This window comes from Ambystoma mexicanum, chromosome 5q, assembly GCF_040938575.1.
Source record: "Ambystoma mexicanum isolate Mex_15411 chromosome 5q, UKY_AmexF1_1, whole genome shotgun sequence".
Taxonomy (NCBI): Eukaryota; Metazoa; Chordata; class Amphibia; order Caudata; family Ambystomatidae; genus Ambystoma; species Ambystoma mexicanum.
The window spans coordinates 952,696,095-952,718,810 of record NC_090933.1 but is presented as its reverse complement, the minus strand read 5'-3'; the positions used below and the strand labels follow the sequence as shown (position 1 = coordinate 952,718,810).

At 44.1% G+C, this 22,716-nt stretch overlaps 1 protein-coding gene across 13 annotated transcripts in view; it reads right to left on the bottom strand.

The window, feature by feature from the left end:
* RIMS2 (regulating synaptic membrane exocytosis 2) overlaps positions 1–22,716 on the bottom strand; it is a 2,919,733-nt gene that overhangs the window by 1,533,975 nt on the left and 1,363,042 nt on the right. For 8 of the 13 annotated variants that reach the window (XM_069621476.1, XM_069621484.1, XM_069621483.1 and 5 more), the window contains 2 exons: positions 15,658–15,725; positions 13,795–13,914 (listed from right to left, as the gene is read on the bottom strand). In XM_069621476.1, coding sequence (XP_069477577.1) covers positions 13,795–13,914; positions 15,658–15,725 — 188 coding nt within the window. Of the gene's footprint in view, positions 1–13,794; positions 13,915–15,331; positions 15,541–15,657; positions 15,726–22,716 lie in introns of those variants that run through there. The other 5 variants (XM_069621474.1, XM_069621475.1, XM_069621477.1 and 2 more) reach the window with 2 other exon arrangements.

Genomic DNA, 22,716 nt, shown 5'->3' with positions numbered 1-22,716 from the left:
TGCCATTGGTGGGGACAAGTTCGCATCAGCTAGGAAGGAAGCAATTTTACTTCACAATTTGGGAACTGAAGGCAGAAGCGTGTATGATGGATTGCCTGATCCTCCACAGCTGGGCCAAGGAGAAGTGGATCAATATTCCATGGCGGAAAGAAAGTTGGAGATACACTTTGAAGCCAAAAAGAACATAACTTTTGAGAGGCATAAGTTTTTCCAAAGGACACAAGGTCCACAGGAGCCAGTGGAGAATTTTGTGGCAGCATTGAGGTCCCTTAGTCACACATGTGAATTTGGACTGCTCACAGACTCTCTCATAAGGGATCAGTTAGTGCGATGTACTAATAACGTAAAGATACAAGAGAGACTATTGTCCAAAGACGCATCACTGGAAGTAGCTATTGAAACGGCAAGAAGTATGGAACAGACCCAGAAGTACATAACTAAAATGAAGGGAGAGAAGTTGGAGGGAGAAGTGGCAGTGGTGAAGGGATTTCGTAAAGGAGTTTCCAACAAGGAGATAAGATGCTACAAGTGTGGAAGTAACTGTCACATTTCGACTAGCATGTTCTGTCCAGCCAGAAACATATCTTGTCTTAAATGCAAGAAAAAGGGTCATTTTGCGAAAGTTTGTCGTGAGTCGGGAGTGGTGCAGAATATTGAGGAAGGAAGTAGGGTGCCCGAGCAAGAAGAAGATGGTGCAGAAGGGATCTGCAGCCAGACAAGGCATATACTAGAAGTGTCAGAGGTATCTAATAAAAGTGGAGCACCTTTAGATGTATTCAAAGTCAACGAGAAGGCAATAACAATGAAGGTGGACAGTTGTTCGCCGTGGACTTTGATGTCGAAAGCAACATTTCTAGGTCGCATGCAAGGAGATGTGAAGCAACTGAAAGAACATAAGATCGAACCTTATGCGTATGGGAATGTGAAGATTGAAATTGTGGGCATGTTCCAGGCTTCAGTGGGCTATAAAGGAAGAAGCTGCGAAGCGGAGATATACGTTACTCAAGAAGGTTCGACACTCCTGGGATGGGGTGAACAGTGGAAGTTGGGTATTAGAATCCAAGCGAATGCGGAAAGGCCTATAGATGTGGCGGAGCTGAAGGATAGGTGGGAGAAGGAATACCCCAAAGTGTTTCAAGATGAATTAGGAGTGCTGAAGGGATTTGAACATCAGATTCAGCTGAAGACAGGAGCCACTCCAAAAGTGCACAAGGTGAGGCTAGTGCCTCACGAACTAAAGGAAAAGTTAAGAATGGAAGTGGAATCACTGCTGCAAAGGGGAATAATAGAGAAAAGTGAAAGCTCTGAATGGCTGTCGCCAGTGGTAGTAGCAGCGAAGGCAAATTGGGATATAAGACTGTGTGTAGACTTGCGAGACTTGAACAGAAATATCTTGATTGATAGACACCCCCTGCCGATAATTGGTGATGAGTTATCCGTATTGAACAATGCTAAAATATTTTCAGTCATTGATCTTTCTCAAGCATATCATCAGGTTCCACTGAAGGAGGATTTCAACAATTGACGGCATTCATTACAGTGTTTGGTACTTTTAGATATTGCAGGATGCCGTTTGGGCTCGCTTCGGCGGCAGCTGTATTCCAAAGGGTGATGGAGACGGTGCTGTGCGGAGTGAAGAACATTATTATTTTTCAAGATGATGTTCTGATATATGCGAATTCCACGAAGAACATGAGGTGGTGTTGAGAAAGGTGTTAGATAGATTGAGGGAGGCAGGATTAACGGTGAAAAGGAGCAAGTGCAAGATTGGAGTGCACAGGGTTGAATTTCTTGGTCATGAAATAGATGAAAAGGGTGTGAGGCCTAAGAAGAATTTGGTAGAAGCAGTGAAGGTTGCACCGGTACCAGAGAGTAAGGAACAAGTGAAATCGTTCCTAGGTTTGGCCGAATATTACCATAAATTTGTGAAGGATTTTGCAAAAGTATCGATTCCCCTCAGAAGTTTGCTCAAGAAAGGTGCAAAATTTGAATGGTCAGCAGAGTGTGGTGTGGCTTTTGAGTGTATCAAGCAAGCGGTGAGCAAGGCACCATCCATAGGAAGGTTTGATCATAAGGATAAAATTGTTTTGGTGGTTGATGTGAGCATGCTGGGACTGGGAGCGACATTGGTGCAGTATGACAGGGATAATACTGAAAGAGTTATTGCGTTTGCGTCTAGGACGTTGAGGGGTGCAGAGTGCAAATATTCTGTTATTGAAAGAGAAACCTTGACTATGTTCTGGGCAGTGAATCATTTCAAGTATTTCTTGTGGGGAAGAAGATTTGTGGTTAGGTCGGATCATAAGCCCATGGTTCAACTTTTTGAGAGTGGAAGGTGGGCGTTAGGTTCCCCAAGGATTAGCAGATGGGGTTTGGGGCTCCAGAATTTTAACTTTGATGTGAGCTATCTGCCGGGAAAGAAAAATGTGGTGGCGGACTGTTTGTCCAGGTTGCCAGTAAGTGGTGGATTTGCAGAAGACAGAGAAGCAGAGGAGGAGTCAGTTGTGGCAGAAATACTGAATGCAGTTAGCAAGGTTGAGTGGATACGAGAAGAGGATACTGACGAGGAGCTTAGTCTTATAAAGGACTGGACCGTGAAGGGATGGCCTGCAAAGGGAGATTTGGATAGTAAATTCAATAATTGGTGGGAGATAAGGGATGAATTGAATCTGTGTGTGGACAGGCTAAGAAGAGGAAGATGTGTTGTTCCTCCGCAGTCTATCAGGTCAGTGCTGGTTAGTTTGGCTCATCAGGGTCATCTGGGAGAGGCTGCCATGAAAAGAAAATTGAGGCAAAATTATTGGTGGCCGGGAATCGATAGATGTGCTGAAAGATTTGTCAAAGATTGCATGACCTGTCAAATGAGTGACAAGTGCAGAGTAGTGAGGGAGGCCCCTTTGATACCAAATGTGGTGCCAGACCAGCCTTGGTGCAAATTGGCGGTGGACATTATGGGTCCTGTAGCAGGGCTGGGAGGTGGCCAGAAGTTTTTATTTGTTGCAGTGGATTTTCATTCTAAATGGTTTGAGTGGGAAGCGGTGAGAGAGGTTACAGCCAAGGAGTTGATTTGTTTTTTAGAGAGACTGTTCCTTAAAGAAGGGGTGCCTAGTGAAATTGTGTCTGATAATGGGGTACAATTTGTATCTGAGAGTATGAGGAAATTTCTTGCAGGTTATAGCATTAAACACACAAGGACAGCGTTGTATAATCCTAAGGCAAATGGTCTTGTTGAAAGAATAAATAGGTACATAAAAGGGAGTCTGCAGATGGCCATGAATTCGGGACAACCGTGGAGGGAAGTATTAAGGTATTGACGTGGAATTATGTCACCACGCCACACTCTGTGACGGGTGTGTCTCCTTTCGTATCACTGAAAGGCAGGGAACCTGGGACAAGGCTTTGTCCAGGATGGTTGGGAATGGCCAAAGTGGTAAATGTTGATCGGGAACACATTATGAAACTTATTGCATTGAGTCAGGAGAGAAATAAAGAATTGTTTGATGACAGGAGGAGGGTGAAAGAACAGGAATGGAAAGTTGGTGAAGAGGTGTATGTTAAGAATCCTAGATTAGTAAACAAATGTGTGGAAAGTAAATTCCTGGGACCGAAGAAGATAAATGCAGTAAAAAGTAATGTGGTTATTTTGGAGGGAGGTGAAGTGTGGTCAAAAGGAAGGTTGGCAAAAGTAGGTGATGTGAATGTCAGTAGGTCGGATGAGAAAATGAGGGAAGGTGTGGTGAAGGTTGGATACAGTACGTTAGGAAGGGTGAGGAAAGAAGATGTTGTAGACGGAAAAAATGTCGAAATTGATAATGAGGAGAGAGCTAAAGAAGGAGGGTCGCATAGGACCAGGTCAAAACCTGTGTGGATGAGGGATTATGAAAATTAAAATACCTTGATCTCATTACATGAAAGGGTAATGCAAATGCAAGATTAGTAGTAACATTTTAATTATTACCTGGAGTGATCGCATTTCCTATGTTTTCAGGTTGATCAGTTACATTAGTTAGTTTGTGACCGTCTTTTCTTTGTGTGGTTAAAATCTTGTATTCTATTATAAAGGGGAAGATGTGTAGGGAATTGCATGTATTGATTTCGGCTCGCTGTGGTCACGCGCTCTGTGTCAGTGTTCGGAGCGAAGAGCCGCGTGACCACGGGGAGACGGTTGAGGACGCGAGATACGAATCTGAGAGGAGCAGCTGTTGAGGGCTCCGGGGAGCTCCGTAAATAAAGGACTTCAAAGCTCAAGTCTGTGTCGCGTCAACTTCCTTCAGCTCCCTGCCTGGGAGCGCCCCTCATCTCCAGGAGAAAGAAAAGTACTGGAGGAGTTTCTTAAGGGTGGAAAGGGGAGATCCCCCCTGTGGCACGCGCTCCACCTGAAAGGTGCCCACTCTCCTGTTGGCTAGTTGGAAGGACAAGGAAAATAGCCAGAGGGGCAAGGAATCTGTTGGGGGCAACCCGCATTATGGAGAAACCGATTGTCAACCCCTACGAGGGACATCCAGGGTGAGACTAGTGCCTACTCTCCACCCCAAATACATCAATACATTGCCTAGGAGAGCAAGATCCAGCACTGAGGTGGGCATTCAGAGAATGGCTGCACCATACTCGTGACCCTTGGAGGATAAAGAAGAGAGGAGTGTGGACGCCCTATGAGTTGGCAAAATTCCAGTTTCACGCTGAGGACACTGCGATGGAAGCCGGGAACGCACCTTCAACACCTGCGGAGATAAGCACCAAAAAGTCAGATTTACAGACTATACTAGAGGAGATTAGGGGGATGAGGATGGACATGGGGGCGAGGCTGGCCGACCTATCTGTTAAGGTCTCCACGCTGGAAGACATAATGGAAGGGGTTGAGGCCAACCAGACGTCCACAGGGATCCTAGAAACACAGATGGAGGCCCGCTTTATGGAAATGGAACAATGCCAGGAGGAGCTGTGCCCCTAGGTGGATGATATCTAAAACCGTGAGAGAAGGAATAATCTCAGGATCTTTGGACTGCTGGAGATGGAGGGCGAGACCACGGACGGCCTGGAACACAAGGTGCAGGACATAATACATATGATCCTGGGTGCGGAAAAATGTGAGAGGGTCACGATAGACAGAGTACAGGCAGAAGCGCGAAAGGCCCACGGTCGGTCCTGGCATGCAATCACTTATATGGAGACATGGTGTGAGAAGGGATTCCTTCCATTGAGAAGGCAAAACGTCTCAGGGAAATTGACTATGGTGACTCAAAAGTGGCTATTTTCCAAGACCTCTCGGCCCACATGTTGTTGAGGAGAAAGAAGTGTGGGGCCCTTACCAAGTGGCTGCAGGAGAAAGGGGCTAAATACTGGTGGGGCTACCCAATCTCACTGGTGTTCGAATGGAAGGGGGAGAGGCATCACTTGGTGGCAGAGGAAGACATCCAGAGGATCACGGAGGATCTAGTCGGCAGCCGGTGAGGACCCTCATCAGAACATGATGAGCAGAGACCGGACCCTACTCGAGGACCCAGAGGGCTTGACTCGACGCAAGGAAAGCGCAAGGGGAGAAGAGGCTGCAAGTTTTAGAAGCTGAACACTCTCCGTCTATGAAGGGGGGACTCCTGAGAGGGCAAGGCAAAGAACTATGCTGTTTATTGACACCCTCCTTGTAATATCCCTGAGTGCAGAGAGGCTTTGAAAGAGTCCTTTGAAACATGAGGGAACCACTGTTGAGTTGTTCTTTGCAGGCGGGAGCGTGACCAGTTCTTTACTTCGTTCACATTGCCCAGGTTTTGAATTGATGTGACATGAAGAGTCCCCTGCGGGTAGAGGGTACAGAGTTTGGGGGATATAGGGAGGAAGATAAGAGGCGAGGTTCGGGACCAGTTCAACATTTAAGGGGCTTAAGTGCTCCTCCCTGATTGGCTCAGGGGCTAAGAGTAGGAGAGTTGCTTCATATGATATCCAGGGCAGGGGGAGAGCCCCTGATGGTTCACTGATCATCCTCAGCATGACTGGGAGGTGGATATGGAGGCCTCAATTTAGGGGAATGGTGGGAGGGGTGGCTGGGGAGGGTGGGGAAGGGACGCGAGAAAGGAGGGGGATGGGGGAGGAGGGGGACAGAGCATGCTACAGATTCCATACAATGGGGGGCCATTGGCCTCGTTGGACATAGGGGGAGTAATGGGCGATAATTAATGGGCGACAGGTAAGAGGGGCAATGGTTTAGGCAGTGGTTGGTGCGCTGAATGTAAAGGGTTTAAATTCTCAAAATAAACAATCTCTCACCAGTAATAGGTTTCCACAAACAGAAACTGACTGTTCTGTTCCTACAAGAAATACATTATCGGCAAGGGGCGGAATCATTGATAAAAGGTAAAGAGATAGGTGATCATTTCTGGGCCTCTCAATCCTCTAAGATGGAAGGGGTCGGCATACTGTTGGGCAAGTCATTCCGTCAGGAGATTGAGACTATGAGCGGTTGTGGGGAAGATTTCTGGGCGTAAAAAAGGCACGTATGAAGGTACGCAGATCACACTTGCCACCCTGTATGCGCCCAATGTCGGTCAGGTGGAGTTCCTACATCAGGTTTTTAGGGTGATGGATGCATGGGCGGAGGGAGCAGTGCTGCTGAGGGGGATTTTAATTTGATATTGGACCACCACCTAGACTGGTGGTCAGCAAGTGGCTTGGCGCCGAGAAGAGCTACGAAAGACAACCTTGCCTTCAGGGACCTAGTGCAGGGTCACTTTTGGGTGGATGTGTGGCGTAGGTCATGGTCGGGAGTGGGGGTCTACACCTTCTTCTCCCCCCACATCAGTCATACACAAGGACTGATCTCTTATTGATTCCAAAGGAGCAAGAGGGTGAGGTTGGTGTCCCAAAGGTGGATGCTATTACGTGGTCAGACCACGAACTGGTGATGGCGACCTGGCGGTTACCAGAGACCCAACGGAGTTGCAGGTGGAGATGTAATGACACCTTGCTGAAAGATCAGGTATTCAGGGAGTTTTGGGGGATGGAGGTGTTGGCCTACTTCAAGACTAAAGACAATGGGGAGACGGGTAGAGCAACGGTGTGGGAGGCAGCCAAGGCCACGTTTCTGGGCTTGCTTATCGCCGAAGGAGTATGCAGGAAGCGTGAAAGGGCGCTGATCGAAAGTAGGCTTCAGGAGAAGCTAAGAGTAATGCTTTAGCAGTTAAATCAGAGGTCACACTGGAAAGAGGGAGGGGAGAACAGAGGACGATGTAGCCATCACCTTTGAGGTGCATTTGGGCGCCTCCGCTCCGGGACGGGATAGAGGAACCACTGGCATTCCAGTCATGGTCCTGGGCGGGGCTTAGCAGGGCAGGACAATTATGGGTAGGAAGTGTCTTTATATCACTAGGGGGGGTTGGAGGATGTACTGAGTCTGCAGAAGCTATCACCCTTCTGTTTTCTACAACTAAAGGGGGCCCTCTCCGAGGAGAGGTGGGGGGAAAACCTCAGGAGGGAACTGGCAAATTTTGAGAAATTTCTGATAACACAGAAGGGGTCTAAAGGGCTGATAGCTGGATTATACAAAATGCTTCTCTTGGCAAACCTGAGGGAGCTCTCCTCTTCAAGAATCAAATGGGGACAGGACTTCGGCAAGGATATTGGGGACACGCTGTGGGTCCAAATGTGAAGGCGAGCCCATCGTTCCACCAGGTCTCTTTAATATAGACACCAGGCCCTGAAACTCCTGCAGAGGTGGCACTACCTGGCTGTGATAATAGCTCGGATGAGAGAGGGATACAACCCGCATTGTTGGAAATGCCAACGTGAGAGGGGAGACTACATACATATGTGGTGGGGCTGTTCTAGGGTGAAGGCATACTGGAGGGAAGTCCTCTCCTGGATCAAGAGGGTTGATGGGATTCAAAGGTGCTTTTCCCCATGGCTTGTTCTCTTTGGGGTAGACAAGGAGGAGGGATCTGTAGCAGAACAGGGACATATGTTCCATATTATGTTGGTTGCAGCGAGGTGCTGCCTGGCCCAATTGTGGAAGAGCCCGCGCATGACTGTGTAGAAGGAATGGGTTTACAAAGTCTGGGCCATATATGATGAGGAGTACCTCACCAATCTATTGGCAGAATCTAGGGTTAACATCAAGGGTGTTTGGCTCCCCTGTTTCGAGAAATATGGAGGGCCGGACCAGAGAAGCTGAGGAACATGTGGGGGCGGACAGAGAGAGGATGGTTTCTCGACAGGATAGTGACATTGATGTAATAACGACCAAAGGTGTGGCTCTGGGGGTGAGACTCACATGCCCTATGTTCAGGCATACCCAAGGATAAATTCGGATTTATAGAGGAAGTATCATTAAATGTCCAATTCATTTTGTGAAAGTTGGAATTGGAAATCCATGGCATGGGAGGAGGGAGGGTAGGGTGATATCAATGTCGGGATTATAAAAGAATGTATTAATACTGTTTGGTGTTGTTATAACCAAAATGCTAATAAAATTAGATTTTCAAAATAAATTGTGGCCTGAACTATTGTCACTGAGTTATTTTCACAGAGGTAAGGGCGTATGCCCTGGAGGAGCCTTAGATAGTAATTGCAATTCCCGCAAAGGTAATTTCTTGGGCATCTGAATTAAAAGAGGCCTCTATTTCAACCCCTAATTTATTTACTTTCTTGTGGGTCACAATTTTGCTATCTTGTAAGTAGAAGTTGTCTTAGAAGGGGTCAAGTTTAGAACGAGCCTGGGGAGAGCCGAAATTAAGGAGCTCCATCTTGCTGCCATTTAGACACAGCCAGTTGTCTGACATCCAGCCCTCGATAAAGCCGTAGATGTTGTTTAGGTTGATGGAATTCTGAGAGTAGTCCCCACTCATCTCGATGACCAGCTGAGTGTCATCAGGCCTAGTACGGTAGTCGCCTGTCTGTTTCCATTTCCTTCCCACTCTCCCACTCCCTTCCTTGTCTATGTCTTAGCTCTTGCACTATCTGAAATGTCGTCAGGCCGAGTACGATAGTTAATTTCACATCCTTACTGTTCATGGCCTGTAAGAATGTGGTTGTATTTTCCCTTGGTCCCTCCGTTGCCTTGAAGCGCTTTGAAAAACACTGTGTATAGGCGCTATATAAATAAACAATCATATATCATGTCATATCGTATCAGCATAATTTGTAAAAAATACTCCCACCTCTTCCAAAAGCGAGCAGAAGCATCTTAAATAGAGATTGAATAGTAAGGGCAAGATAGAAGCGGCCTGTGGGACACCGCAATTGATTAGTGAGGCTAGACCCCATTGAATTTTTGACTCGCGGTTAGTGAGAAGGACTAAACCCAGTCCGTTGCATTTTTAGTACAGTGGCCTTGATTCTTAAAGCACAGTGAGACGCTCATAGTCGTCAAGGTCGAAAGTCGCGGACAGGTCCAATAGGATCAACATCCTGGCTTTCCCGTTATCCATGATTTTTAAAATGTGGCATTGGAGGTCCACAAGTGCAGTCTCTGTACTGAAAGAAGGGTGAAAGCCCGACTGTCGCCTGAGAAGGTTGTTATTCAATTCGGTAAAGGCTTGCAGCTCTGAAGTTGCACATTTTTCCTAAATTTTCAGAAGGAACTGACAGCTGGTGATCGGTCTCAGGTTACTAGGGTCCATAGGGTCAAGGCTCGATCTTTTTTTTGGAATGGGTTAATAGTAACTTTCTTAATTTCAGTAGGAACGTGGATGTTTCGAAACAAGGCATTTGCAAAATGTGTAAAGAAAGGGTCAAATAGGTACCTGTGCTCCAGTACAGGTTTGGGGGGGGAAGTAATTTGTAGAGACATGGTGCAGCATGCATAGATGAAAGCATCATTGTCATGTCCAGAAGGGAAACCTGTGAAAAAGAAAAACTAGGGTGTATAGTGCCTTCATTTATCATGTAGACCAAAGCTCCAGGGAGAGTGGAGTGGTACTGAGATAACTTTATCCTGTTCCTTGCACAGGTGATCTTCTCCGTGAAGGCAGCTGTTGTCCGAGTGCAGTCTAGATTGGTGGGTATAAAAAGGGTAAGCAGTAATAAAATTGTGGTAAAAAAGTCGTCTTTACAAAAAACAAAAATGTTTACACACGGAACCATAAAAAGGGACTTGGAGGACTTGGGTCTTTCCAAAACCTTCAGTATTGGATGACTGCTGAATTTGGTTATTGACATTTTTTTTCTTTGTTTCGAAGATTAGGGTTTTGTAGGATTTATCCAATTGTTTCCACTCTGACCTGTTAGCCACTGAGGGATGTTTTAACCATTGGAGTTCAAGAGCTTGTTTTTCCTTTTCATCTGCCCTAACTCGGGAGTGAACCAGTTTTGGTGCCTTGGGCTGTTTCTGACTAATTTTGTTTTAATGGGTGCCGTACGGTCTAGCATTTTAGTAAAAGTGTCAGTGAAGGAGGACAATAAATTGTCCACTTGATCTAGGGGAGGTGAAGTGGACATAATAGACTCTAAGCAAAGCTGGAGGTCAGGAGGGAGCACCTTTTTAAAATTCCGAGCTCTAACTGATTACGTGGTGTTTTTTAGCTTGGGCAGGGGATCCAAAAGTTGAACAGTGAAATTAATAGAGTCGCGATCAGACCAAATGCATGGGTTGGTCAAGACAGTGTTGGACTTGAGCTTCCTGTTCTTGATCCAATCAAGAGTGTGTTGATTGGCCATTGTAGATCCGAATTGATTACTTTGTGTTGGATGGCTAAGAGGGCATATTCTAGGTCTAAAGCCTCCTTGTCGGTGTTATCTCCTTTCCACCGGTTCAAGTCACCCAGAAAGAGTGTGGCAGAGATTGGACTGATAAGGCTGTTCAGGAGCTTGATGGCTTCATTAAAGTCTGGCATTGGGAGAGGTGGTTGATAGATTAGTATTATGTTAATACTATTGTGAGGTGAAGGAGTAATTTTAAGGTGTAAGATTTCACAGCCCATGCAAGTAATTGTGGCAGGGAACACACCTAGTGTGGATTTGGCAATTATAGCCACCCTGCCCCCACGGCCCTCAATGCGATTAGCATTAAAAAAGGAGTATCCTTGGGGGGAGGCCAGGGAAAAGGATGGGCCACTTGTATCACTGATCCAGGTTTCCATGATACAAAGGATGTCCAGATTGTTGCTTAAGATAGGTCATGCAGGTATTGGGCATGTTTGATCAATGATCATGTACTGAGAAGAGTGTTTTTTAGAGTGCTCTTATTTTCTTCAAATCGAGTAGGTATTATGTCACTAACGAGGTGAGGGGGTAGTGGTTCTAGAGGGTACGGGATTCTCAGAAGAAGGACGTTCTAGTAGGGTGGGGGGATTGCAATAGGGTGGGTGTAGGCAGAAGAGGCCTGTGCACTAGGCCTAGAGTAGGGACTGGCCTCCTCCGGGGTGCTCTGCAAAGCTGGTGGTCTAAACAGTGATCCTTCCCCAGTCAGAGTCGATGGGAGGCTATCCAGTTCAGTTCATTTTAGCCTATCCATAAGCGCCAGGCGTTTTAATCGCAGTGCTGTAACTGATGAGGGTTCTCTGATGGGGAAACCCATAGTCCGGGGAAGCCCTTGACAACATAATGCCACCCCGCTGGTGTATAAATGTCTGAACAGGAACGCCCCTGCATACCTTTGCTCACTCATTAATAAGGCACCCATTTGTCATACTCTGGGATCCAACAAAGAGTCCCTCTTGAATTTCTCTCGTTGTTCATTGAAGAAAGTTGGAGGCACCAGTTTTGATGCCGGGGCTCGCTCAATTTGGAACGCCTTACCCCCTCCACTCAGTTCAATTCCATCTCTGGCCCAGTTCAAGAAATCGAAGACATTCTTTTTGATACTGGCAGAGACTCATTTGCATGATCTTTGCATCAGCTTCCATCCATTTGTTTTTTGTTGTTAGTCAAGTCAGCGCCCTAAAACCTTTGCAAGTGAAGCACTATATAAGAAATGTATAGAATAGAATACATACAAGCTGCTTAGTGAATTGAAGGTTTTTTAAATAACATGTAGTTCCGCTCTTCCTGTATCACCTTGTACATTCACCTCAGGGCCAGATATCCTCCTCACAGCCAAGGGGCCTCAAGTGTAATGGTAGACAATTGAGAAGGTCAATGTAACCTTACTAGGCAGAGGATGGAGCACCACATATTCACCATCATAGGGCCAGCTTACCTGAATAACTCATAGCTAGGATGCATTCAGTAATATGTTCTTGTCTCTTTACAGATCTTCCTTTTGAGACATATTGGGCCTCATTACAAGTTTGGTGGTAGCCTTGCTGGTAAAACCGGCAGGCTGCCGCCAAACGTGCGATTTTTTACCGGTCCCGGTAATTGCCCATTTTGTGGGAGATGGAAAAAGATGCTTCCCATTCCCATTCGGCCCCATTCAGCCCAATAGGGCTGAATGGGGAGGTCGGATGCACCAGCGCCGTTGCGACATGCTGTGCGCGTGGGTGCAGCTCTGCCCGCCAGGTCCGACCTGGCGGGCAGAAAGGCGCCCGCGAGCACACTTTGTAGTTTGTCGGTCCGGAAACTACAGTACCGGTATGCTTACCAGTACCATAATTCCCGGACCGGCAAACTTATGAGGCCCATTATCTTCTTTTTGAGACACACAGTGAGCATAGCACATCACAGATTATCAATGACTTTTACTAAACCAACACATTTGGTGAACACATTTGTTTTTAATAAGTATACAGTAATGAAACAGTTTTCCAATGTGCATTTAAGGTAAATAAACAAAAGCACCGCAAACTAGGCTTTCTTTAATGGGCATTTTAATACACTGCCCGTCCACAAGATATGATTTTACCCTGTTCATGTTCTACAATTAATATGTGGCTTCTTTTGGCCTGCACAAATGATCCTGAGGCAACAGACTTCCCCCTATTTTACCTGTCTCAGATCCCCTTGCATAGGTCATGAAAGGGACAGCCAGGGAATACCAGCATCAAAAAAAGAGAATAATTAGTATCAATATGTACATTTCTTGATTATTATATCTTCGAGGATCAGTAAAATGCGTTGGCAGAGCTCTTAAAGGAAAGGTACTCGCAAAATGTGAGTATACGAGTCCATGTTTGAGGTGTGTGTATAGATATGTACACACACACACACACAGACACACACTGTACATTTACAAACTCAGACACCTAGCAAATGGGTTTGTCTGTTAATAAAAACACCTAAACCCATCTAAGCGATAAGTAAAAAACTCTTCTGCCAACTGGACGCAAGCATGCACACAGAGGCTTATCTGGGCCTCAAAACTCAAATGGAATGGACACTGAGCAGAGGAAGCATGATGTCACATTATGCTGCACTTGGTATGAAAAGATCATGGCCAAATAGCCGACCCCAGCTAAACGATGCAAAGTGCTTTCTTTAAAATGAGTTGCGTTTGGAAATTAGCCTAAAGGATCAAATCCAGCTGCGAGGTGATAGCTTTGGAAAGAATTATATCTGGTACAACATTGAGGGCTTAGAAATGTGGACTCCTTTCCAGCTCGGGCATCATAGAAACCATTTAAAATTGAAAACCCTGCAAATTGGGTGCTGGAAATCAAGCACATCAGGTCTACCTCCCAAGACCCACCTTTGCTAGCCAGACATGCAGTTAAACAAATCAAAGCTAAACTTGGGGGACTGTAACAAATTGTAACGGGTAGCCAGTGCCATGCACAGAACTATGTCAGCCATAATCAATCTGTTATGGTAATCAACCTTCAACTAATTTCAATGATTTCATATAGTTCTACGAATAATTCATAATGACAGGACAGACCAATGGGAAGACTTAGGTAAACGTAAACATTTAACAAGTGTAATGCTACTAACCTTTAATCCAAGCATTGCTCCTGAATCTCTAGGCACACTTCCATCTTTTAATCGCTTGTTTAACAAAATCCGACCAATCAGACGGTCTCCATCTTTGGATGGCTGCCAGGTGACAGGATGCTATGATGTTAAAGTAAAAAAGATAAGTGAGTATTTCCCTCCCCCCTCCCAAAAAACATAAGAGACTACTAATTGTATAGCTAATATTTTGGAAATTGACATGGCATATGCTATGATTACACAGTATGGGTACTCCTACAGAACACTGGATCATTTGCACGTGCATGCATAATCGAAGAGTATGTCACCACACTGGCAACCACAAATAAAACAAATGCTCACACAATAAATATAGAGAGAAATCAATGTGAAACCCAGTGCAGCATTATAATTTGTGAAAATCACCTTGCACAAAACAACAGAAGTGGTGGCTTGGGAGGGCAAGACCGCCACCTCATGTGGTATCTGCAAAAGAGGATCACAGTCACGGGTAGATCACTAACTCAATCCCAAATATGGGTATGGCATCACTTCATTATTAATTATGGATTTAAAATGATGCCTACAAATATGTGTTATTAAACGTGATTTCTTGAACAATTCTTAGATTTGATGTTGATGTGGTATTTTCACATTAAAGACTCTCTACTTTAACGACACTGCAGAATGTCAAGTGTAGGCCCATGATATTAACAACCGTTTGAAGGTTCAGCATTGTAGATCTATTTTTGTTAACATCTCTACTCCACTGTGCTTTCCCAGAACATAGTTTGTTGAACAAGTTATCAGACGCAATGAGACATCTTGATGCATCGTCACAACACAGGCCAATATATTCAAATGAAATTTGCAGCCATTACACACAAATGACAAGCAATATTCAACTTTGTATGTAATCATAGCAACACATGCAGTACATTGACATGCTCAACAAACGATCCATGCAGAATTGAGAACATGTCTTTCTACCACCAACTCTAAAACAAAAAAAACACCATACACTAAAAGCAGAAAAGCAAAATGCAAAGCTGATGGCAAAGATTACCCTACAACAGAAAATGACACCAAAATGCAATGGCAACATAACAAAAGAACAAACATGACAATGAAAGGGAAAAAAGAAAAACAACGTTTTTGTGTTAACAGACCCCAAATATCTTCCTTTTTTCATGGGATTGCTATATAATTTATTTCACGGGAGCGTATATGTGTGTGATATGCCAATCAGCAGAATCCTCAATGCATTTGATATGTTCGAATTGAGGATGACAAGACATCATACTATATACATGGGACGAAGAGACCAAACAATTCACTATGCCTAATGATTGATTTGGGTATCTGTGCTGCCAATAAACAGACAGCAACATGGACAAAGGGGAGTGGTTGTAGTTTTGTTTTTCTTTTCTGCACCTTTGGAAAGTCTACATTGTTTAGGAAAACAGCCTGTCTGAAGTGTATGTAGATTGAATGAGTGACAGAGAGCAAACGAAGACCAAATGAGCAGGGTAGAAGGCAGGCTCCACAATCTCAGTACCTTTTCGCTATGGCTATGCTCCTCGTTAAGAGTCGTGCTACTGCACGTGTCTACCCCAGAGTCTTTAATCTGGGGCTCGGACCATTCCAAGTCCTCTTCCAAGGAGTGGCCGCCAAAGCACACCATTCGCTTTTGTCTCTCAGACAAGCTGTTGGAGTCCGACAAAACTGCCTGCTCACTAGTTTTTCTTTTTCCCCTTTGACTGTCCCCTACAGTTGCGGGATAAAAAAAGGATACAAAAAAAGAAGACATGCAGAGGTGTAAATAAAACAAAGGAAATGTGAAATGGTAAAGGAATCTAAATGGTAAGGCTCCACAAGTCTCACCAAAGACATTGGGGATGCCTCACTGCTATGCCAAGACGTATGGTCCAACCAGTTGTAATCCATGTCTCCTGTGAGGGTCAGACAGACAAGTTGTGCAGTAAAGGAAAGTGGAAGAAAAGGACAGAAAGAGATCACACAAGTTATTGTTGGTATTCTATGATTGCCGAATTCTTCCGAATTCTTTACAACGTATCAGTTTGATTTGTTAAACTTTAATGAGAAATAGAGACTTAAAGGAATGGAGATAAGAATCTGTGGTAAACATTAAAAGGGGGTACGGACTCTGCCACTACTAACAGTCATTAACAGGAAGTAAAGGCTCTGTTCATTAGAAATACAGTGCCAGTGCAGGTACATACTTAAGCGAATGTATGCCCTACAGGCCGTCACAAGCCAGGAAAGGAATGTTTAAATGTCCAAATGTGTTGGGACAGTAATGCTAACACTGCAACAGTCTAAGAGGTTAAAATATTTATATACATTCACCTTTTCTAGCAGCTGCCCGTTTGCTTTTTTTCAAAGGTACATTTGCTAAGTAGAATTCCAGAAAGAGGTCTGCCAGTTATGACATCAATTGAACTTTTCGACAATCCACCCTTTGGAATGAATGACCATATTTCACTGGCAGATATTATTCAGTGCAATATGGTCTTATTCTATGTATTTAATTCCCCAAGGATGACGAGCAACCCAAATGGACTGCCAAAGGTCCCAGTCATTCTAGTCTCACATCCAAGTTCCAAGGCTGTCCGAATCAATACATAGGAGTCAATGTTACACATATTTTAATGCAACCCCAGGTGCATTATGTACTTAGTGATTCAAGCACAGAACCCTTTCTTCACTCAAATATTTGTCAAATATGTAGATTTGTGGTCCTTCTTATGTAACCAAAATGCTGTTTAACTGTATGCAAAGCTGGCTCGAACCCCTTCACACACAAGATATTTGTTTTTTACTTTAGTATTAATATATTTGAGCCATTCTTCATTCTTTCGGGGACGGTGGGGCGGGGAGGGCGGGGGTTGGCGCGGGTTGCCATCCATTTTAAGTTTGTTTGCAGAGTCCTTAAATACTTACAGGTCACAGTTTGCATTAAGAGGGTAAATTAAAATACAATTATGGGCTTTTGGAAATGACGCTACTTTTACGATCATATTATTGGGATGCATATTTTCACCCTGAAAATACTGAAGGAATATATGCTAGTGTGAAATTTATGGACTTGGTGTAACATGTAAAAGGTCTCTAAATGACTGCAGCAATCAATGCTTAGAACTATGCCAACTGTTTGACACAGCAAACATCACAAAGGTGACACCCTAATTAGTTCTGGTGCTAGGATAAAAATACTTTGCTTCCATGGCGTCTACCATCTTAGAACAATCAGGGAAGTGAAGCAATGCTGTAATGATCAGATGCTTGACGTGACACAAGACTGAGCAAACCTTTAAGTTACGTTTAAGAATGTTTCACAGTTAAGCTTAACATTCTTTTGCTCTTTATTATTTGAGTAATCATTTAGTTTAGATGGGAGTGACTTCAACAGAATATGCATATCTTTAAATTGCACCTGTTGCCTTGCTACTGCATCGTAATGCTGGCAATTGGTATGTCGATGGTGGGAGAGTGTTACACCTGGTGGAGCTGGAATTGGGATCATAGGACTGACTTCCTGAGTACCAGATCCTGACAGACGCTTACAGAGGAGATTGTGCCTGGGTAATAAGATGATGCGCCAGGCAGATATAGAGAGTGGCCATGTCCAACAGTGGGTGGGAATAGAATTCTTTCTTAAGCAGGGATACTTTGGGGACCTTGTGAAGATAAGTAGAATGGGCATGGCTAGGAGTACAGGCCCAAGAGCATTCCAACTCTGTACTTATGGTGGCCCTTAGAATGGCTCAGGGGCTCTTAGTAATACACAAAACAAAATATGCACAATGGAAGTATTTCCTGAACTTGGCCTGCACAGTATGTGCAGCTGATTAAATTACATTTCACTCCTGATGTTTAGGTAAATGTGTGTGTCCTATAGAGTACACAGTGTATCTTGTATTTTTCCACAGTAATAGAGATGGATTGGCCAGCACAGCAGGGTAATGTGGGTTCTAATGTGTCACTAATGTCCCTCAAACACGGAGTAACTGAGCATGACAAACATATTTTCCTTTGATGGAACCAATCATCTTCCCGTGATTGATCGTCTCCACCAACCTCAGTGACATGCCTAGTAAATGTTACAGTGCTTAGCAAAAGAATTTTAAAAAAAAAATGGTAATACGTCCATAAAGAACAGTGGTGTGGGGGAGAAATCCACTTCCAGTACATTGAAATGGCGAGCAGACACATCCGGGAGACGGTAGTCAATCAAAGTAGAGCCGAGCTGTGCTCTTACTTTTTGCATGACCCCAGTTAAGCTTGATGTCCCCTAATGAGCCATTCTATAGCATATGTGTGTATCCCAGTGTTATATGTAGTGCTAAATATACCCAGGCATCTCCTACTATCATTTTGCAAAGTGGGAACTTAGGCTGTCTGAGGGCTGGGCTGATGCTTTATGTGTGTAAATGTACATACTGTGTGCATTTGAGAAGGGTTCAAAAGGAAAGATTTCAAATGAAGAGAGCCTTTACACATAAGAAAAGAAAGAGAAAGTTAATAAGTGGAGACATTTTGGAGTGGAAAAGGAAAAGGAGGTTTAGCATTTATATAGCTAACATTAAACCATTTCTCCTGATCTTCACAGTTATGACAAAGAAAAGCATGTGCGTGTTTTTATAACGATCTAGTTGTTTCTTGTAACAGAAAAACAATGTATACATATCTTAATTGTATATGAAAAACTGCACAACATTGTCAGACATGGCTAAGAGGAAAGCACACAATTCAATGGAACGAATAAAGTTTAACCTTGGCAAATATTCAAATGCCTCTTTGTTCACTAATAAACCTAGATGCAGCAGTACGCAACTGACATTATGCTGCAACTGACATTAAAAGAGTAACTATGAGAATCACTTTTTAGAGATAAGAATACTAAATCTTCTCACTACAAGCAGAGTGTTTGGTGGAGGAGGAAGGTTGCTGGCCTTTGGTAATGTAGCACATAAGGGAATTCTGTTTCCTACATTTTCAGCGTGCTGTCCATGATATGCATTATGGTTTCAGAACTGTCACCATCCTTTACTGCAGGAAAAATAAGTGACATACAGAATTGGCAGCAAAGGCAGGTTCGCTCCCACCGTACAGCAACTTCTAGTTCAAAATATTACCACTGTAAAATACCAACGTCCCATCACACAGATACTCTGAGGAAATGTGTTTCCAAATATTTCCACATTATTAAAACAAAATAAGCAAACGGACATAGCATTGGGCACATTAATGCATATTAATAAAGGCATGTCCTCATTAAAATGTATTATAAACGAAGCATTTGTTTAAAGGTGTGGCTCAGCTAGCTAGTGGATGTACAGCTTGAAGGTTCTGATTGTGTTTTGTAAACCTCTAAACTGAACACAGCTATGACTATGGACTTCAAAATGAAAATCAGTCATTGAAGATGATAATTTCCATCAAGAGGGAAGTTACTGGCGTGCAACGTGAAATCGAGTGTCCTAGGATCACATCTAAATGGATCCATGTGATGTGTAAGAAGCCTCTACAACATATTTCGTCAGAAAGAAATTATGATGGCCTCTTAAATAAAAAGCACAGAATTATAGATGGGTGACCATCAACTATGGAGTTCTGAATGATATCAGGTAGACAATGAGAACGTAACTCATGTGGTCTATGCTGTTAGTGGGAACACCAAGGTGGAATACAGCTCGTAGTTGAAAGCTAAACATATCATTTAATGTTGTGTAATCCCCCACCTCCATGTGCTGTCCGCATGGACAGGTTTTGCAAGAGGAGAAGAGAGAAGGCATGAGGTGGCGCTGTGGGCTGATATAGCTGGGGTTCTGGTCTAACGATCCTTCCCTTGGGTCTCCAAGACGAGAGGGGGTAGAGCATATGCCATATTCCCCTGCCATGACATCACAGAACTTGATTATGAATTCCACAATCCTCTGTTGTGATGGACAGCAGGGGCTTTGATATTTGTAAAAGTAAATCGTTGTTTATGGTTTCCATTAGAAGCCATATACAACAATGCAAGAATCTCTAATGTTGCACAGACAACATGATTCATTTCACAATTTTGATGTATAAGCGCTCCTACAAATTGTGAATGTCCCTATAGTTTCAGAACTCTGTTCAGGATAAGGAAAACTTGTATGTCCAATAATATGTTGTCCCTGAGGTCTTAATGCACACAGTACTGGTTGCCTGAAAAGCTTTCAAGCCCTCGGTTGAGGTGCTGGATGTTTGAGTTAGTTTTTGTGACACTTGCATTTGCTTTATTTTAAAAAGAATGTGTGATCAGTGGCTTCTTAATCTTTTGTATTGACTCTTGTGTTAAAAGTCATACGTATGTATTATATTGTTTTTTATATATGGCTATGGCACAATAAATAAATAAATAAAAGCTTCCAAGAGTCTAAAACACTGAATTCAAAACAAAGATAACCTGACACATGCATTAGCGATACTGGACATCAATGAGCCAATTTTGTGCAGCAAGTGAATGCAGCTTACAATCTCCAAAAGACTTGATGAATGGATTTTATTTTAAATTCTGTCCTGAAGCCACTAAATGTTGGTCCAACAATTCATGTAGGCCTGATGTAGACATTCCAGACTGCTTGCAACCACTTTCTACAGCATCATGCAGTCGCTGTAAGGCAAGGTCTGAGGTATCTGACTGGTAGAGAGGGATGATTTGAGGACTAATCAGGTAACCCACTCTGAGACCAGCACTCTCAGTCTGCCTGATCACCGGTCACGGAACGTGTATCAGTTAGGGTAACAAATGGTTTATTCTTGGTTGGAGGTAAGGATATGAAAACAAGGTTTACAACAAACCATGATGTCCTACTTGGAAGTATACAGCAAAGTGAGATTTCAAGTAAGAGAACCAAAATTAAATGATATGAGCAACCCCCTTTTTCTCAGTGTCACTCTAGGTCTGTCTGATCTTCTGTAGGATACCTCCCTCAACTCCTTTCCACTTGCTCCACCTCAGGCAGTAAAGCCAGGGTTAGGGGAGACAAAACCCTACAATATCTCGGTGTATGCCTGCTAAAACGTAAGAAAGCAAAAATATTGTATGTCAATAGTGTCTGTATGGAGGAGTAAATAAACGTGATGTATGGGTCTTTTGTAAGAGAACCTAATGTCCTAGTCAAATGTCTAGTCTATTTAATTTATTTTAATTATTTTATTGAACATTTGTTAGGCGCTTATACAACAGAATTTTGTTTCGAAACACCACAAGGTAAATGGGAAGGGAACAGGGGAAATATCAACAATGACAAAACAGTAAATATACAGTCGTGATCCTACTAGCCCTTGCGGCATTCGGACGTGCAAGTGCAGTGAGGAGAAGTGCTGGGGATTGGGATGGAAGGAGGTGGGGAAGGAGTGGACAAGTGCTGGAGGAAGGCCCGGGAGGGAAAAGCTAAGGGGAGCCAAGGAGGAGAACCTCAAGCTAGGTGCTACTGCAGGCAACTCCCAGCAGTAGAATGCCAAGCCGTCAAGCAGCGGCCCATAAGGGTAGTGCAGCGGGGGAGCTGTGGGGTGCTGGTATTGACTGGGAAGAAGGGCCTGGAATCCTGCGAGTTTCAAGAGGATCAAGCCACCGGTCACAGTGGCAGTGGGGTGATTAACATGGAAGGGAAAGAAGGAAAGAGGTGGAGAAGAGCATAGTTTTGAGCAGTTTCCAAACGTAGGGAGGTCCGGCTCAAATCTTGAAAGGGGAAGGGAGGCTGTTCCAAAGGGAGGCACCAGTTGAGGCGAGAGACCAGCCCCCGCTCTCTGATTGGAGAAGCGTTTCACAGTCAACGAGTTGGAGTTAGAGGAGCGTAGGGCTCTATCAGAGGAGTATTAAGGGAGGGAAAGTTGGAGATAGCGTGGTCCCAGGCCCCAGTCCCCAGAAGGCCTTGTGGATGATGCAGGGGGTCTTGATTTTGATCCTTGCAGCCACTGGAAGCCAGTGGAGAGATTTTAGGGCTGGAGAGATACAGTGCCTGGGCTTGAGGCCAAGGATAAGTCTTGCAGCCCTTTTCTGGATTACCTGGAGGGGGCGAAGGAAGGAAAGAGGAAAGAGGGAGATTAAGAAAGAGGCTGTTGCAGTAGTCCAGCCTGGAGAGGAACAGACATCTAGACACATTGCGCTTCTGGGGGAAAGTGAGAAAAGGAAGAATGCCTCTGAGAAGGTGGAGCTTGAAGTGCGACTTCTTGATAAGGTCCATGATGTGAGGAATGAAGGAGAGAGTGGAATCAAAGATGTCTCTCAGGTTTTTGGCATCACAGATGGTGGGGGTAGAGGGCCCAAAGAGGGTGGAATGAGAACCCTGAAGGTGTCTCCCTGACTGGTTCCCGGGGATCTGCCATCCAGGTGGCCAGGACACAGCCATCGCTATTGAGCTGAGAGCTGATAAGAAACCAAACTGTGTTGAACGAAAGTAGAAAATGTCTAATTGAATTGTGAAAGAGCATAAAAACTATTGATACTAAAAAGGGGGAAAACCAGCAACAGATGAGCCCGGCACCACGTGGGTGCTCACTCAGGAAACTCTGGGCGATTACCTGATTGTTGAAAAAACCATTACCAGAAGGCCTTGGGAAAGGTGCAAAGGGGGTCAAAGTGGTCATACAGGGGTACAGTAAAATCCTCTGTACAGTCGAAAGTCTATTACTGACTGAAGATTGTGAAGCTAAGGGAACTGATTCTTGCATCTTGAGAATTTACATTTTTTTATAGCATTTGTTATACGCCCAAACCCGGAGGTATGACGGTGTAGTTTACATAGTGCATACTTGTCTGGTTATAGGGTAAGAGCAATACATTTTAAGCATATACATTTAGAACAGAATTAACATTGGTAATGTTGTAGAGCACATAGTTACACTTGGGATACAATTGGGTTGAGCAGGTACGTAGGGCAAGCA